This window comes from Wolffia australiana, chromosome 13 (genome assembly GCF_029677425.1).
Source record: "Wolffia australiana isolate 7733 chromosome 13, ASM2967742v1".
Classification (NCBI taxonomy): domain Eukaryota; kingdom Viridiplantae; phylum Streptophyta; class Magnoliopsida; order Alismatales; family Araceae; genus Wolffia; species Wolffia australiana.
This window is the reverse complement of record NC_135847.1, coordinates 9,011,525-9,026,406: the sequence shown is the minus strand read 5'-3', so window position 1 is coordinate 9,026,406 and position 14,882 is coordinate 9,011,525. Positions and strand designations below refer to the sequence as shown.

Here is a 14,882-nt window from a genome sequence, read left to right as displayed (position 1 = left end):
AAAAGGAGAAAGAAGAAAGAAGAACGAAAAAAGGAGAAAGAAGGGAAAAGAACGAAGAAAGGAGAAGGAACAACGAAGAAAGGTGAAAGAACAAAGAAGAATGGAGAAAGAAGAAAGGAGAAAGAACAAAGAAGAAAGGAGAAAGGAGAAAGGAGAAAGGAGAAAGGAGAAAGGAGAAAGGAGGAAGGAGGAAGGAGAAAGGAGAAAGGAGAAAGGAGAAAGGAGAAAGGAGAAAGGAGAAAGGAGAAAGGAGAAAGGAGAAAGGAGAAAGGAGAAAGGAGAACGGAGAACGGAGAAAGGAGAAAGGAGAAAGAACAAAGGAGCAAGGAGAAAGGAGAAAGGAGAAAGGAGAAAGGAGAAAGAACAAAGGAGCAAGGAGAAAGGAGAAAGGAGAAAGGAGAAAGGAGAAAGGAGAAAGGAGAAAGGAGAAAGGAGAAAGGACAAAGGAGCAAGAAGAAAGATGAAAGGAGAAAGCAGAAAGGAGAAAAAAGGAAGGAGAAAGCATAAAGGAGAAAGAACAAAGGAACAAGAAGAAAGATGAAAGGAGAAAGCAGAAAGGAGAAAAAAGGAAGGAGAAAGCATAAAGGAGAAAGAACAAAGGAACAAGAAGAAAGATGAAAGGAGAAAGCAGAAAGGAGAAATCAGAAAGGAGAAAGAAGAAAGGAGACAAGCACAAAGGAGAAAGGAGAAAGGAGAAAGGGGAAAGGAGAAAGGACAAAGGACAAAGGACAAAGGAGAAAGGAGAAAGGAAAATGGAGAAAGAAGAAAGAAGATATCTAGGGTGAGACCGTTGAGATAAGGGATACAAAACTGGGCATTGATATCTGTATATAAAATGTGTTTCGTTCAGTATTCGTTCGTTATCTGCATTATCGTAATCGATATCTGATATCGGTTGTCGGATATCGATGTCAGAATACGGAAAGAATTCTAGACGTTATCCATTACGGGTCCGTTGTCCATCTTCGTTCAGCGAAATAATGTTTTTCCATGTTTCATTATCTGATGTTGAATTCCGATATTGGATAACGGGAAAGATATTCATAATGGGCCAACAATATTTTTATGTTTTGTTGGCCCAACACGTGCGTCCAATTTGTTCTCCACAATAGGGCTTTGATTTTGTCGGATGAGGGCTGCGATTTTTCTGGTGGAGCTGGTGGCCAAGGAGCTGGTCGAAGAGCTGTTGGTGGAGGAGCTGCGGGTGACGGAGCCAGAGGTGCATGCAAAGAGTTGCTGCTCGAAGAGCAGCTGAAGGTTGAAGACACCGGCGCCACCTGTTGAAGACCACTTGGAGCTGTTGAAGATGCCGGTGCTAGATCCATACAATGGTGAGGGTTCTCCTCGCTTCAGGTCTGTCCTCAAGCCGACAAGGTTCCTCATGCATCGATTTGTACATATGCATATTGTTTTTCATTATTCATAATGTTGCATTGCATGCCGCCGCATATGCATCAATACATGCCGAGCAGGTGATTTATGGTGCATCTTATAAATTTTGTTTACTTTATTCTAGATACTTGTGTGAAATATGTTCTACCTATCTAGTACTACTGAATGAGATAGATGAACCGGCTTCTTCCCGCTTCTGCTTGCGTTTTCTAGTTTTTTCTAGCTTCTTCCAGCTTCTTCTAACTTCTTCCAGCTTCTTCTAGCTTCTTCCAGCTTCTTCCAGCTTCTACTAGCTTCTTCTAGCTTCTTCTAGCTTCTTCCAGCTTCTTCTAGCTTCTTCCAGCTTCTTCCAGCTTCTACTAGCTTCTTCTAGCTTCTTCTAGCTTCTTCCAGCTTCTTCTAGCTTCTTCCAGCTTCTTCTAGTTTCTTCCAGCTTCTTCTAGCTTCTTCTAGCTTTTTCTAGCTTCTTCCAGCTTCTTCTAGCTTCTTCCAGCTTCTTCTAGTTTCTTCCAGCTTCTTCTAGCTTCTTCTAGCTTTTTCTAGCTTCTTCCAGCTTCTTCTAGCTTCTTCCAGCTTCTTCTAGTTTCTTCCAGCTTCTTCTAGCTTCTTCTAGCTTTTTCTAGCTTCTTCCAGCTTCTTCCAGCTTCTTCCAGCTTCATATTGCTTTTTCTAGTTTTTTCTAGCTTTGTCCATCTTCGTCCAGATTCTTCGAGCTTCGTGTTGCTTCTTCAAGCTTCTCCCACCTTCTTCTAGCTTTTTTCTAGCTTCCTCCTGCTTCTTCCAGCTTCGTATTGCTTCTTCTAGCTTTTTCTAGCTTCTTCTTGCTTTTCCTGCTTTTTCTGGCTTCTTCCGTCTTCGTCCAGCTTCTTCTAGCCTTGTATTGCTTCTTCCATCTTCGTCCAGCTTCTTCTAGCTTTGTATTGCTTCTTCCATCTTAGTCCATCTTCTTCCAGCTTCTTCTAGCTTTTCTCTAGCTTTTTTCTAGCTTCTCCCACTTGTTCTTAGCTTCTTCCAGATTTTTATAGTTTCTTATAGTTCTGCTTCTAGATTTTTCTTCTTCTCCAAAAAATTCAGCCTTCACAATACTCAGTAAACACAAATATTCAGCCTTCTGAAACAATTATTTTAGGATCTTGACACTACTCTGTCACTCAGCCTGTAATTGTGAGAGAATTGTATCTTGTACTCAATCCTCTAATCATCTTTTACTTTCTCATTCTTTCCATTTCATCCATTCCCACTCTCTCCCTCTTACCTACGTACCTATATACCGCATCATCTATTTGTCCATCAAATGGCACATGTTTTTATCCAGTCCATATGTTTTGGTGCTATTTTTCTTTCATCAGATTACAAATTCCAAGTCATAGGGTGCGACAACCATGAATTTATCATCAGTACACGTCTATGTTATTTTTGAAATCTTATTAATGGCGATATATTTTATTTTTAAAATACTATTCAGGGTCCCTTTTTTAACATCTGTACATTACGCATACACCTTAGACTTCACCCAAGCAGCTACCATGTCAACGACCGAGAGCGCTTTACCTCAAATAGATGGGGAGTCAGCATTTGAGGAATACCAACAGAGCATACTGCTGATGCGTCAGAGCCCCGTGAATGAGCAAAATGGTCACCCATTCTAATGTACTTCACACTTATTGGGGATTCAACCAACGAGTGTGAAATTTGTCGCACGAAGAATGCAACAAAGGCGGTTCATCTGAAGCCTCCAATAGACAGTAGTACAAGCCTCTTTTGGCATCATTTCAAATTTGTTCATCCAAAAGAACATGATGGGATGAAGGGGAGCACTAGAACGCAATGATGTATAGATGGCTTAGCAGACGAGGGGACATCAGGTCTCTTCGGTGGAAGGCGACCATCGAGGGGTCGAACACCAGAAGAGACCAAAGATGTCATTAGTAGGCTAGTTTTTCACACAGACTTGCCATGATGTTGGATTGATACAGATGTTTGGAAGGAGACATGGAGATTTGCGACATAGAGTGAGGTACCCTCACCAAGTGCCTGAGTCATCAAGGCATGGACAATGAAGTTGTTTGAGAGGATGAAGGCATAGATAATTTGCACATTAGCAGATGTAGACTGTGTGGCGGTTACAGCTGATGGTTGGATGACAGAAAAAGGTTGTGGACTTTTGGGCATAACAGTTCATTGGGCCGACGCTCACTGGACGTATCGTGAACTTGTCCTTGCCATTCGCGAATCAGACGTGGAGGAGGGCAAAGAGGACAACTCATTATAGCGGCGTAGTGGTTCGCTTGGGGACATAGTGAGAACAGTTGTTTGAGCTATCCGTCGATCAACAAAGAGATGGATATATTACGCTGATTTCTGCAGGACACATAAATTATAGGCAAGATTGCCCTCACTTGACTGCCCGACACGATGGAGTAGCACGCACGAGATGGTAGAAGAAGCTATTGCCAAAATGGATGTGATTGATGTAGGAGCTGCATTCTTCACAACAGGGGGTAGTCAGATGAAAATCTCTCGTGATGAGTGGGAGTTGCTTAAGGAGTTTGCCTTCTTACTGGGACCTTTCGCGTACGCAACCGATCATGTTAGCAGATTGAAGGAGTTTGTCATTGGGGATGTCCTCCTCGTGCGAGCAAAATCACCACACATGGACGACATCATGAAGCATATTGGCGAGTCCAAGCTGTTCACTAGCAAGAGACTGCCACAGGATGAACGCGCATCATTGTCGCACGCAGTTGTCGCCATGCAGACAAAACAAGCCGAATATGAGAAGCTGTTGTGGAATAATGATGCCGTCTTAACTGCCTCATTACTTGACCCATTTCACAAGGGGTCTATGTTTGACAAGGCATCATATTTGAAGGTCGTATCCTTTGTTTGGGGAATTCTCCCTACTACATCGGCATGTTCCCATGACCGACGTGATACAACCATGCCCCCACAGCAACAACCATCAAAGGCTTCGGTCAATCAGGCCCTTAGCAGTGAACCGTCTTCAAGAACAACCGCACCAGCATCCCGTTTGGAGGAAATGGGGACATTCCTATGTACAACACACCAAGGAGGGGGTGACTCTGCACGTGCATGGTGGGGAACTAAGGGTATTCTTAAGGTCACAACTGACATGCTTCCGAGCGGTAGGACTCCTGTGATGCTGCATTACAAGGGATTTACGATGAAGTCCATGCAACATTGTGAAGACGAATCTAACTTTTTTTCCCAACAGGGAGAAACACTCTACTTTCAGTACTTTTTTCTTACTACAAGTTAATTATTTATTTCTTGTTTGACATAGGATACTTTTTACTTTATATATGAGTATTACAACCAACATTACCTAAGCCATATAGACCACGACAGGTGCCATGACGTCAGTCGATGAACAAGCAATAGAACATCGACACTTACCACATCGGAGTATGCATCTACTCATTCAATGCCTGGTGAAGAAACCACACGACTAAACTTTGTACGTCATCAACTCTGACTCTGAAGATGACAACGATAGTAATGGAAGGTCTGGCAAAAATAACAAAGACAACATTGCCAATGCCCCTCAATTCTCACTAGAAAATTTGAGTTGATTGATGTCAGTACTATACGAATCCTTGCAAGCCTTCACTTGACTCCAACTGAGCCCATACTAGAGCCGCATGTCCTAGTGAGCCGTGATCCATTTTTCGAGCCATGGGCAAACCACACCTATTGGACCCGCCACAATTTCACCCCAGCAATGATTAACTTTGTTGAATTTCAGGTCACTCATAGCATCCATAAAAGGCAACATCCATCAACGAAAAGCGACGATGATGGAAACAGATGGCTTGTGGAATAAGAGCCTACGATGTTTGTTATGTGTAGCTGTTTAAGGACCAACTTCACTTTTATAATGGTACATTAAGTTACTATCAATCTTTTATAATTTGCGTCTATATGTTGGCTGTCGTTAATCTTGTTGCTGTTGCCGATATCAGCAACAAGCAGTTTGTGACTTTCCAAAACATCATCTCAAACTTGACAATGACATCCATACATCAACATTTAGTATGATTTCTCCTATACAGCTTCGTATAATAAGTATTATGAAATATCAACACATGCTAACCATTTTCGTAATCCGTTATCCGATACAATATCTATACGATATCATATCCTTTATCCTCTTAATGATAACGACATCCGATATCGTTATCACACGAACAATGTCCGGACAGTTATCCATTCATTTAGTAATAATAATATCCGTAATCGATATCGGATACTGATGTCATCCGCGTTCGACATTTTTTTGCGTACGGATAACGTGTTATCATATCGTTAGTCACACCCATGATGGGTCACTCAGATGTAGATTATGCATAATCTATATAAGATGGAATCTCCACAGAAATATGTATGCCAGTTAAAATCTAGTTACTTGGCAGAGTGAGAACAAAAATTAGTTTCAAGATTCTAATGAATCTAAGTTTCATACCATGACCCATTAATGACATCACATGGATGTTTATTATATTTTTTGATATTATTAATTACTAAGGGCAGCTAATAAAGTGTATCAGATCGTTAGAGTGATTCACCAGACTCATTTTTCATCCAAGAGTGTGAGATACACATGGTCTATTGGACATCAAAATTTGGACTTAAATTTATGGGTTTTGAATGTAAGAGCCCATCAAGATGAAAATGACAAGATTTGATAATCTGAAGATCATGTAGATAAATCTGAAGGGTGGACACTTCAACCGCTCAACATTACTCGCATGAGGAGCTAACAAATTTTATATCTGATCGTCAAGTTTTCAATTGTTCTAAAGGCATATTACAATTCTGCCTTTTTTCTTTATGCACAAATTGTTATAGGACCATGTCATTTGCGACCTTAAGCCCCAATGAAAGATACGTATAATTTTACTTATGGCTTAGAAAAAAGTATACATTTGTATTTTTAGGCTTGTATGTGTAGTTGGGGTGGGCTTGAGTGTAATTATTAATTTCAAGGGATTTATTATGTTTTATTTATAATTTTCAATAAGATAGTTATAATGTTATTGTGAATTATGGAACTTTTCTTGTTTCTGCATTAATCTCAAGCTACACTTTGTGGAGTCAAGGCTAAGTTTTGAAACTATATTCTGTGTTTGCCGCAAGTGGTATAAGAGTTAGGCTTTTATTTCATATGAAACTACTTAATCATGTTAGCAGTTCTTTTCATAAAAATAATTGTAGTACACAAAACAGCATGTGTGCACTAACTTAGCTTAGAAAAGTAATGATCCACATTGTACCATACCAAATGATCTATTTATTTATTTGTAAGTTGGTTGAGTCTTTGAGATCAAAATTGAATTTATTTTTTTAATGTGGATCAACTGGAGTGAAACTTATGACAACTAAATTGCTTCTCAATTGGTTTTAAAACGTGGATATTCCTTCTCTGTAATGATGTACAGTCTGCATACAGGCTGAAACATATTGAAATTGGGAAAGAACATGATTTATATTGAAAGGGCCTTGCCATCTTTTCAGAATAGGAGTGCGAAAGTCTTTACCTTACAATATTTTTTTCATCAACCTATATGCATGCTGTAATGTCTTGTGAAGTTTTTTTTGTATTTACCCAATCTGTATTTTGGTGGTTTCATTTTATGCTTCAAACGTTCTTGAGCAAGAATTGTTCCCTGCTAGGCTTCTAGATCTTGTAGACTCCACAGCCGAGAGAAAATAACTTACTCTCATATCAGATTTATAAAAAATATGTCAAGTATAATAAATTAGAAATTTTTTAAAAATATAAACCTCTTATTCTTGGACCACCCTTGTGGTTTTGCAAGACTAAATTATGCCTTCAAGCACTTGATCAATGTAATCCTCTGTGCGAATGTTTTCTAGTGTAATGACATTGTGTCTTCTTGGAATTTGAATATTATTTTAGCCCATGACACCCTAAGTGCACTGAAATTTTTCTTCCTTTTTCAAGTATAATAAATTAGAATATGTCAAGTATAATAAGGTAGAAATGTTTTAAAAATATAAACCTCTTATTTTGTTGGACCACCCTTGTGTTTTTGCAAGCCCAAATTATGCCAGCAAGCACTTGATCAATGTAAACTATGTGCGAATGTTTTCTAGTGCAGTGACATTGTGTCTTCTTGGAATTTTAATATTATTTTAGCCTATGACACCCTAAGTGCACTGAAATTTTTTCTTCCTTTTTCAGCCCAGGTGGACAGTAGACCTTTTGTAGTTGGTTATCATACAGTTATATTATCTTAATAATATGTTTATACATTAACAGTATCACTGCCCATTAACAATATTTTAACATCAATTCCGTTTAACATGATTTTGATGCAGAAATTTTTAATAAATCTAAAATATAAGCTTTATAATATTCATTTTGTTATCCGACTAAAGATGTCTATTCATCACTTTGACAAAACGTCACAAAATATGATTTGAAAACCCACGTATCAAAACAAACCTCAACATATGTATGATAATATCCACGTATTTAAAAGCACTCATTATGCTCTAGTGTCTGAAGTTTAATACACCTTTGAAGGCATGTATTATAGGGGGAAAGAGCGAGTATAGCTCATGCGCATAAATATATTCATCACCACTTCAAACGTTAAGAATGTAGAAGTCGTGAAATAGGAATTGCTTAGTATTAAAATTATATGAAAGAGTTGGTTAATTTTTTGCTTACCTTTGGTACAATTTCGTCTGTCACATTGGTTGAATAATATTCAGGTGGACTGTATAACATCATTATAATAAAGGTTATAATCCATCTTCATGGGAAATATGAATAGCTTAGTATTAAAAATCATCTTAAAGAGTAACTTGGTGAAATTTTCGCTTTGCTTTGGTACAACCGAATTGGCAGAAAGTAAAGTTGCTCTCTTCCCATTTACGTTTATGCAATATACATTGGATTTCATAGTCCCTTAAAATAGTTTCAAAGTGAGAAACTAAAATAACTGAGAACAAGGGAAGTAGGTATATTTCACAGGAAGGCTGACGCAGTTATCATCCCTAGAATATTTCACAACCACACACCTTGACGCCTCAACCCTTTCTCGAATTAATTCCAGTTTTGACGTCTATTGTCTCGGTTCTGCAGGTGCCAACATGTATACATTTTAACAATTTTTAAAAAAATGTATACATTGTAGGAATAAAATGATGTATGGACACTGGAAGATAAAAGATAGAGAGATAAATCTATAGATAGGAATATAAGAAGATAGCCTGTGGCACAGGATGGATGGAAGGACTGATTACATTTTAACAATTTTAACAACATCTATAAATTGTTTTGTTTTTTGAAGAAAATAGGGCAGACCACCCGAAACCGGTGGCCCACCTGAACAACATGTATAAATTGTAAGAATAAAATGATGTATGGACACAGGAAGATAGAAGATACATAGATAAATTTATAGATAGGAATATAAGAAGATAGCCTGTGGCACAGGATGGATTGAAGGACTGATTACATTTTAACAATCTTTACAACATGTATACATTTTAGGGATAAAATGATGTATGGACGCAAGAAGATAAAATATAGAGATGTAAATCTATAGATAAGAATATAAAAAGATAGCCTGTGGCACAGGATGGATGGAATGACTGATTCCTGACAGACAACCATGTGGTCGAGAGAGAGAGAGGGAGAACTGAAGAGAAAGAGATAAAAATAGCTAAAGAATCTGAGAAATTGGAGAACAGACTGGGCCGTTGATCATGATAGCCATGTTGAGGAAGTCAGAAAGCTGAAACGAAGATATTAATGGGAGTCGAGAGAGCAACAGCTTCAGAAAGAGAAATAAGATGGGGAGAAAAAGGGACAGAAATAAAAAGTGCGTCTGAGGTAAGGAAGAAAGAAAGCATAGAAACATAGAAAAGCAAAGAGAGAGAGAGTGATACAGATAAATTTGGTTCGATGTATATATTTATTGTATTAATGTTCCTTTAGCTATTGTATTTAATCTATTGTCGTTGCTTTTATTCAAGGGATCATGAGAACAATATTTCATTAACTCTTACAATGATGTATAAGCTCTAATCGTGTTATATCTAAATAAATCTTTTAGGGTAAATTAAAGTCAGTAAATAAAAATTTCTATACTTTGATCTGCGATCAATCCCCACCACAACTAATTTGGAATACTGCTTTATTAAATTTGTAAATCTATAACATTTTTTTTTATTCAATTATTAATGTATACATTAATCAAATTATATAATATTAGAAAAATATATTATTATATTGAATATATAACAAAAATGTAATTAAAAACATAGTAATAAATAGATGTCTATAAAAAAGAGGGGGGAAGAGAGAAACTCATTATATATATATTTGTATGTATAAAGAGAGAGTTTGAGGAATTCCCAGAGAATTAGATGGGTATATAGACAGAGATAGAGAAAGTTTGATGGATAGAGCAGGACACAGATAGGCGAAGGGATGCATTGACTGAGAGAGATTCGGATAGATAGGTTTTTGAAGAGTAAATTCGTCTATCATAATAAACTATATATTTTCTTAAATTTAGATAAATATTTAATACAATAAACAAAGACCGAGAAAGTTAAATGGGTAGACAGAAAGAGAGAGTATCTGCTAGTATAAATACATAAATGAATAATATAGAGAGCGAGAGAGAGAGAGAACTGGATGGATAAATAGAATACAAGTAGATGAATACTTACAGGGAGGATGGATGGGGACTGTCCTGCAGATGGGCGAGCCGGCGAAAGAGAGAGTGATCAATGAACTGCTCCCCCTCTGCAACAGCCGAGTCCGGGTCCTCCACCTCTTGCACTGACTCTCTGCGCTTCTTTTTAACCAGAACATTGGGCGCGTACCCCAACTCATGTCTAGCTGCGTACAATCCCAACGACGCTGAAAGCCCAATCAAGCCCAACGCCACATACACCGGGACGAACTCCGCTCTCAATCCCCTAACCCACCGCAAAACCACCATTAAACATCCCTCTTTCTTCCTCTATAGAATCTATCTCTCTTCCTCTAAACATAAAATCTCATGCGGGTTTGAGAAGCAGACCTCCGACCGTGGGGCTCTTGGATAAAGCCAGCGGCAGGGGAGGCGTAGGCTTTTGATTTCGCTGCAGTGGCAGTGAAGAAACTCCGGTTGTAAGCGTTTAGCAGCCATCCAGCTTGGGAGTTGTAACGCTATGCAAACGTAGTCAACGAGCCGTCAAGAGAGAAAGCCAGAGAGAAGAAAAGAGAGTTAAGAGAGTTGTAACACTACGCCAACGTAGACAACGAACCGTCAAGTAAGAGAGAAAATCAGAGAGAACCCAAGAGAGTTAAGAGAGTTGTAACACTACGCCAACGTAGACAACGAGCCGTCAAGTAAGAGGGAAAGGAGAGAGAACCCAAGAGAGTTAAGAGAGTTAAGAGAGTTGTAACGATATGGAAACGTAGACAACGAGCCGCCAAGTAAGAGAGAAAATCGGAGAGAACAAAAGAGAGTTAAGAGAGTTGTAGCTCTGGAGATTACCGTCATGGCAGCCCTGGTCGTCATGGTCGTTTTTACACCCTTTCTTCTACAAGGAGAAGCCCACGACTTGACGAAGAAGGCCAGGTACTTAATACCACCTGTCGATTGTATGTGTTGCGCAGAAACAACGACATCTGTCCGCCCTTGTGTCCGACACGTAGAGCCGAGAAGCTTCGGCTTGTTGGCCAATAGGGGTTTTCTCTATTTATTTCCACCACTCTATCTTCCTGTAATCTGTCAAATTCAGTAAGTAATTTCCTCACCGCATTGCTGTTTGTAGGCTTTGACATTTTAGACCGGGACCGGTCAGACCAGACCGAACAAGAACGGATCGGGAACAAACTTCAGGTAAGGTTTAGGTCATGCCAAAAAATGGGACCGGACTGGACCCTGTCCCATGCACTACTCATCCCCCTCCCTGTCGCCCTTCCCATCACCTGTCCCAAGCACTCATTGCTACTGCTCGACGCGCACAAGGTCTCTGCCAACCCTGTGCTCCTCTGCCACCCCCCGTACTGGACCGGACTGGGACCGAACAAGACCGGACCGGAACCGGACCGAACTTCAGGTAAGGTTTAGGTCCATGCCAGAAAACTAGACCGGACCGGGATCGTCAAACCCTAGCTGTTTTATGCCTCAACGCTCTCCTCGAATTCCTCACAGTTCGCGCCATACTTGCCGAAGCAAAAATTTGTCGGGACTCATTAGGAAATATGAAAATTGAGTACTTATCATATATTTTAGATTTGCACTAGTATTATTTATCATTTATGATTTGTTTATCTAAACTCTATTTTTATATATTTTATCAATTTTTGAGACTAAACCCACTTGGCTCCTTAGAGCCAAGTGGATTTTTCACATTTTCTTAGATTTTTATTTGAAAAACAGAACTTACGTGAATAGATGGTGAATTTGAGATACAAATGAGAAGAATGTAGGAACATAATCCATCTAATAATTAATAAGAAGATACCCAATACATAAGAACCCCACTTTAGAAGCCCATTCAAACCTCTTAATGACCGGGCCAATTAAAGGTAAGCATTGTGGAACTAACCCACAATTTGAATTTGAAAGGCTCGTTTTAAAAATTGAGAAGGAGAGAACATGGGTCCATGGTGGAAACCAAGAAATCCTAGCCCTCCAAACCTTTGTAATTAAATCCAATGGCTGGGAGAGTTAGGGCATGACTATTTATTCTCTTCACCCCTTTTATATCTCATCTTGGATTTCTGGTCCCAACTTGTTGGAGGCCTAGTGCATCAGATTTCTTTGATCCATTCTTGTTCTACAAGAGTGTGTAAGAGAGAGTTCATTGGTGATCAAGATTCTTGGAGAAAGAACACCACTTGACCGTTGGGGAAGTGACAACAAGTTCATGTGATATCCTCAATGTTTCATTTGAATTTTCTCTTCTTTTTTTCTAGTTAAATATTATAGAGGATAGCCTAGATTTTAAGTTTCCAACACATCAAGCAGCACAGAAAAAATCCTCATATAGCAAAAGTTATAGCATTTTTAGTTTAGCATCTGCCTGGCAGAGTGCCACTACCCACAAATTGCAGGTGAAGGTTTTCTATGGTAAATATTATTTTTTGCCGCAAAATTCTCCTAAATTTGATACAGCCTCCGTCTCAATACCTTCATCCGACATTGAGATTGGGATGGGCGACTAGAGGTATGGGTGGTCCGATCATGGGCATTGTCACTTGAGTGTTTGTTGTGTGATGCAAAGTTCTGAACCACCCTTTGCACAGCCGTTGAACATTTTTCACACTGACCACACATGGACAGGAGCGATGCTAATAGGTAGGTTTGATAAATTATCAATAACAAATATTTTAAAAATAATTTAAACAACTCATGGTTGGATGGTCATCAATTTAACATGTTCAGTCTATGCTTCAAGGTTGCGAGCTCAAAACCTATTCTCAATGTATTTTTTGGTATTAAATGTAGTGATTTTTTGTGTGGTCCCGTTAGTATGTAACAGGACTATGGTCCTGTGACAAGATGTCATTGGGCTGTGAGCAGTTCAGATTTTTCCCGACAACAGCTAAATGGGTTTGGGGGAGTTAAAAATTCCTCCCACTTGGGATGAGTTTACACACCACACCACGCAACCATCCCTAGTCGGGCAGATGAAAATCTGTATCCATTCCAGCCCTCACCTTCATCAGTCATCTGTTATAGCCTCGGAATAAAGAGCCCAACATGACACTTGATGATTTCCATTATGTCCATATTATGTTTGGCCGTTTGTGATTTAGTTTAAATGTACATGAGACAAATCATCCACCCCTTACACCTAAAACCTAAGCTCATATTCAAATGAAAGGTCATGCTCGCAGTTGACCCAAATCGAGGGACAGAAAAAAAGAGGCAAACACTTTTCTCAGTCAACAAATTTTCACCTTTTTCTCCTTATTAAATCCTTTTTTTCTTATTTTCAAAATTTTGTATTTATGATCCCAGTTCAAATTGAGTGTTTGACTTTAGTACTTTTCTTAAGCCTTTTCCATCAGAGATAATCTCTTCTTTGTCTTTATGTCGCATAATTATTTTGAAATTATGAAAATTATTGGAATAAATTGATGTATGGACATAGGAAGATGAAAGTTAGAGAAATAAAACTATATATAGGAATATAAAAAGATAGCCTGTGGCACAGGATGGATGGAAGGACTAATTACTGAGAGACAGCCATGTGGTCGAGAGAGATAAAGAGGGAGAAATGAAGAGAATGAGATCAAAATAGCTAAAGATGCTTAGAAATTGGAGAACAGACTGGGAAGTTGATCAAGATACCCGTGGTGAGGGAGTCGCAAAGCTGAAATGAAGATATCAAGGGAATCGAAAGAGCTACCGCATCTGAAAGAGAAATGAGAGAGGGAGGGAATTTGGCAGAAATAAAAAGTGCTTATATATATAAAGTTAGACACATATATACAGTTACTTAGATATGTATATATATTGTTGCAATGTTACTCTAGCTATTGTATTTGCTTATAATCGAGGGCTACATACACAAATATTACAGAGATGTACGGAATCAAATCATATTTTATTTAAAGAAATCTGTTAGGGTAAATTAAATTCAATAACTTAAATTTCTGCACTTTCGATCTTCGATCAATCGCTACTTCAGTTGATTTCATGTACTACTTTACTTTAATTTGTCAATCTATAATATTTATATCTTTTTATTATTTAATTCTTAATTAATATATATTAATTAAATTGCATAATATCAGAGAAATATATGATTATATGAAATATATTATAAAATATATTATGAAATATATCTTTATTAAGAGAGGGGAAGAGATAAACTCTAGATAGATAATTATATCTTTATATATAATATATATAGAGAGTTTGAGGAGTACCCTTTGAATTAGATGGGTAGATAGACAGAGATAGAGAAAGTTTGATGGATAGAACAGTACACAAAGAGAGGCAGTGATGCATCGAGTGAGAGAGATTCGGATAGATTGGTTTTCAACGACTAAATTCGACTATCTTTAATAAATTGTTTATTTTATTAAATATAGATAGTTATTTAATAAAATAAACAAAGACCGAGAATGTTACATGGGTAGACAGAAAGAAAGAGTATCAGCGAGTGTAATATACAAAAGGATTATAGAGAGAGCCAGAGAGAGAACTGGATCGACAGACAGAATACAAGTAGATATATACTTACAGGGAGGACGGATGGGTATTGTCCTGCAGATGGGCGAGCCGGCGAAAGAGAGAGTGATCAATGAAATGCGTTCCCTCTGCCGCAGCCCAGTCTGGGTCTTCCACCTCTTGCACTGACTCTCTGCGCTTCTTTTTAACTAGAACATTGGGCGAGTACCCCAACTCATGCCCGGCCGTGTACAATCCCATCAACGCCGAAAGCCCAATCAAACCTAGAGACACAAACACCGGGAC

At 38.5% G+C, this 14,882-nt stretch overlaps 1 protein-coding gene and 1 long non-coding RNA gene across 3 annotated transcripts; one reads left to right on the top strand and one right to left on the bottom strand.

Annotated features, from left to right (window-relative positions):
* Positions 1-594: 594 nt before the first annotated feature.
* On the top strand, positions 595-5,333 carry LOC144711363 (uncharacterized). Of its 2 annotated transcripts, none has more exons than XR_013583536.1 (2): positions 595-1,353; positions 2,899-5,333. It is a non-coding gene; the product is annotated as an uncharacterized LOC144711363 (long non-coding RNA). The 2 variants fall into 2 exon arrangements; XR_013583535.1 differs by having other exon boundaries at positions 2,858-5,333.
* A 2,950-nt stretch (positions 5,334-8,283) lies between these two features.
* On the bottom strand, positions 8,284-11,015 carry LOC144711127 (uncharacterized). Its single transcript, XM_078585049.1, has 4 exons — positions 10,941-11,015; positions 10,482-10,609; positions 10,126-10,377; positions 8,284-8,521 (listed from the first exon to the last, which is right to left on the bottom strand). The coding sequence occupies exons 1-4, from the start codon at positions 10,962-10,964 to the stop codon at positions 8,473-8,475; spliced, it is 453 nt and encodes a 150-aa protein (XP_078441175.1). The 5' UTR covers positions 10,965-11,015; the 3' UTR covers positions 8,284-8,472.
* Positions 11,016-14,882: the final 3,867 nt, after the last annotated feature.

Coding starts and splice junctions, on each gene's coding strand:
- LOC144711127 (XM_078585049.1), bottom strand. CDS start 10,964: ATGACGACCAGGGCTGCCATGACG. Junction 10,378..10,481: donor CAAGAGCCCCACGGTCGGAG/GTCTGCTTCTCA, acceptor GCGGTGGGTTAG/GGGATTGAGAGCGGAGTTCG. Junction 8,522..10,125: donor AGTCCCCATCCATCCTCCCT/GTAAGTATTCAT, acceptor TGGCACCTGCAG/AACCGAGACAATAGACGTCA.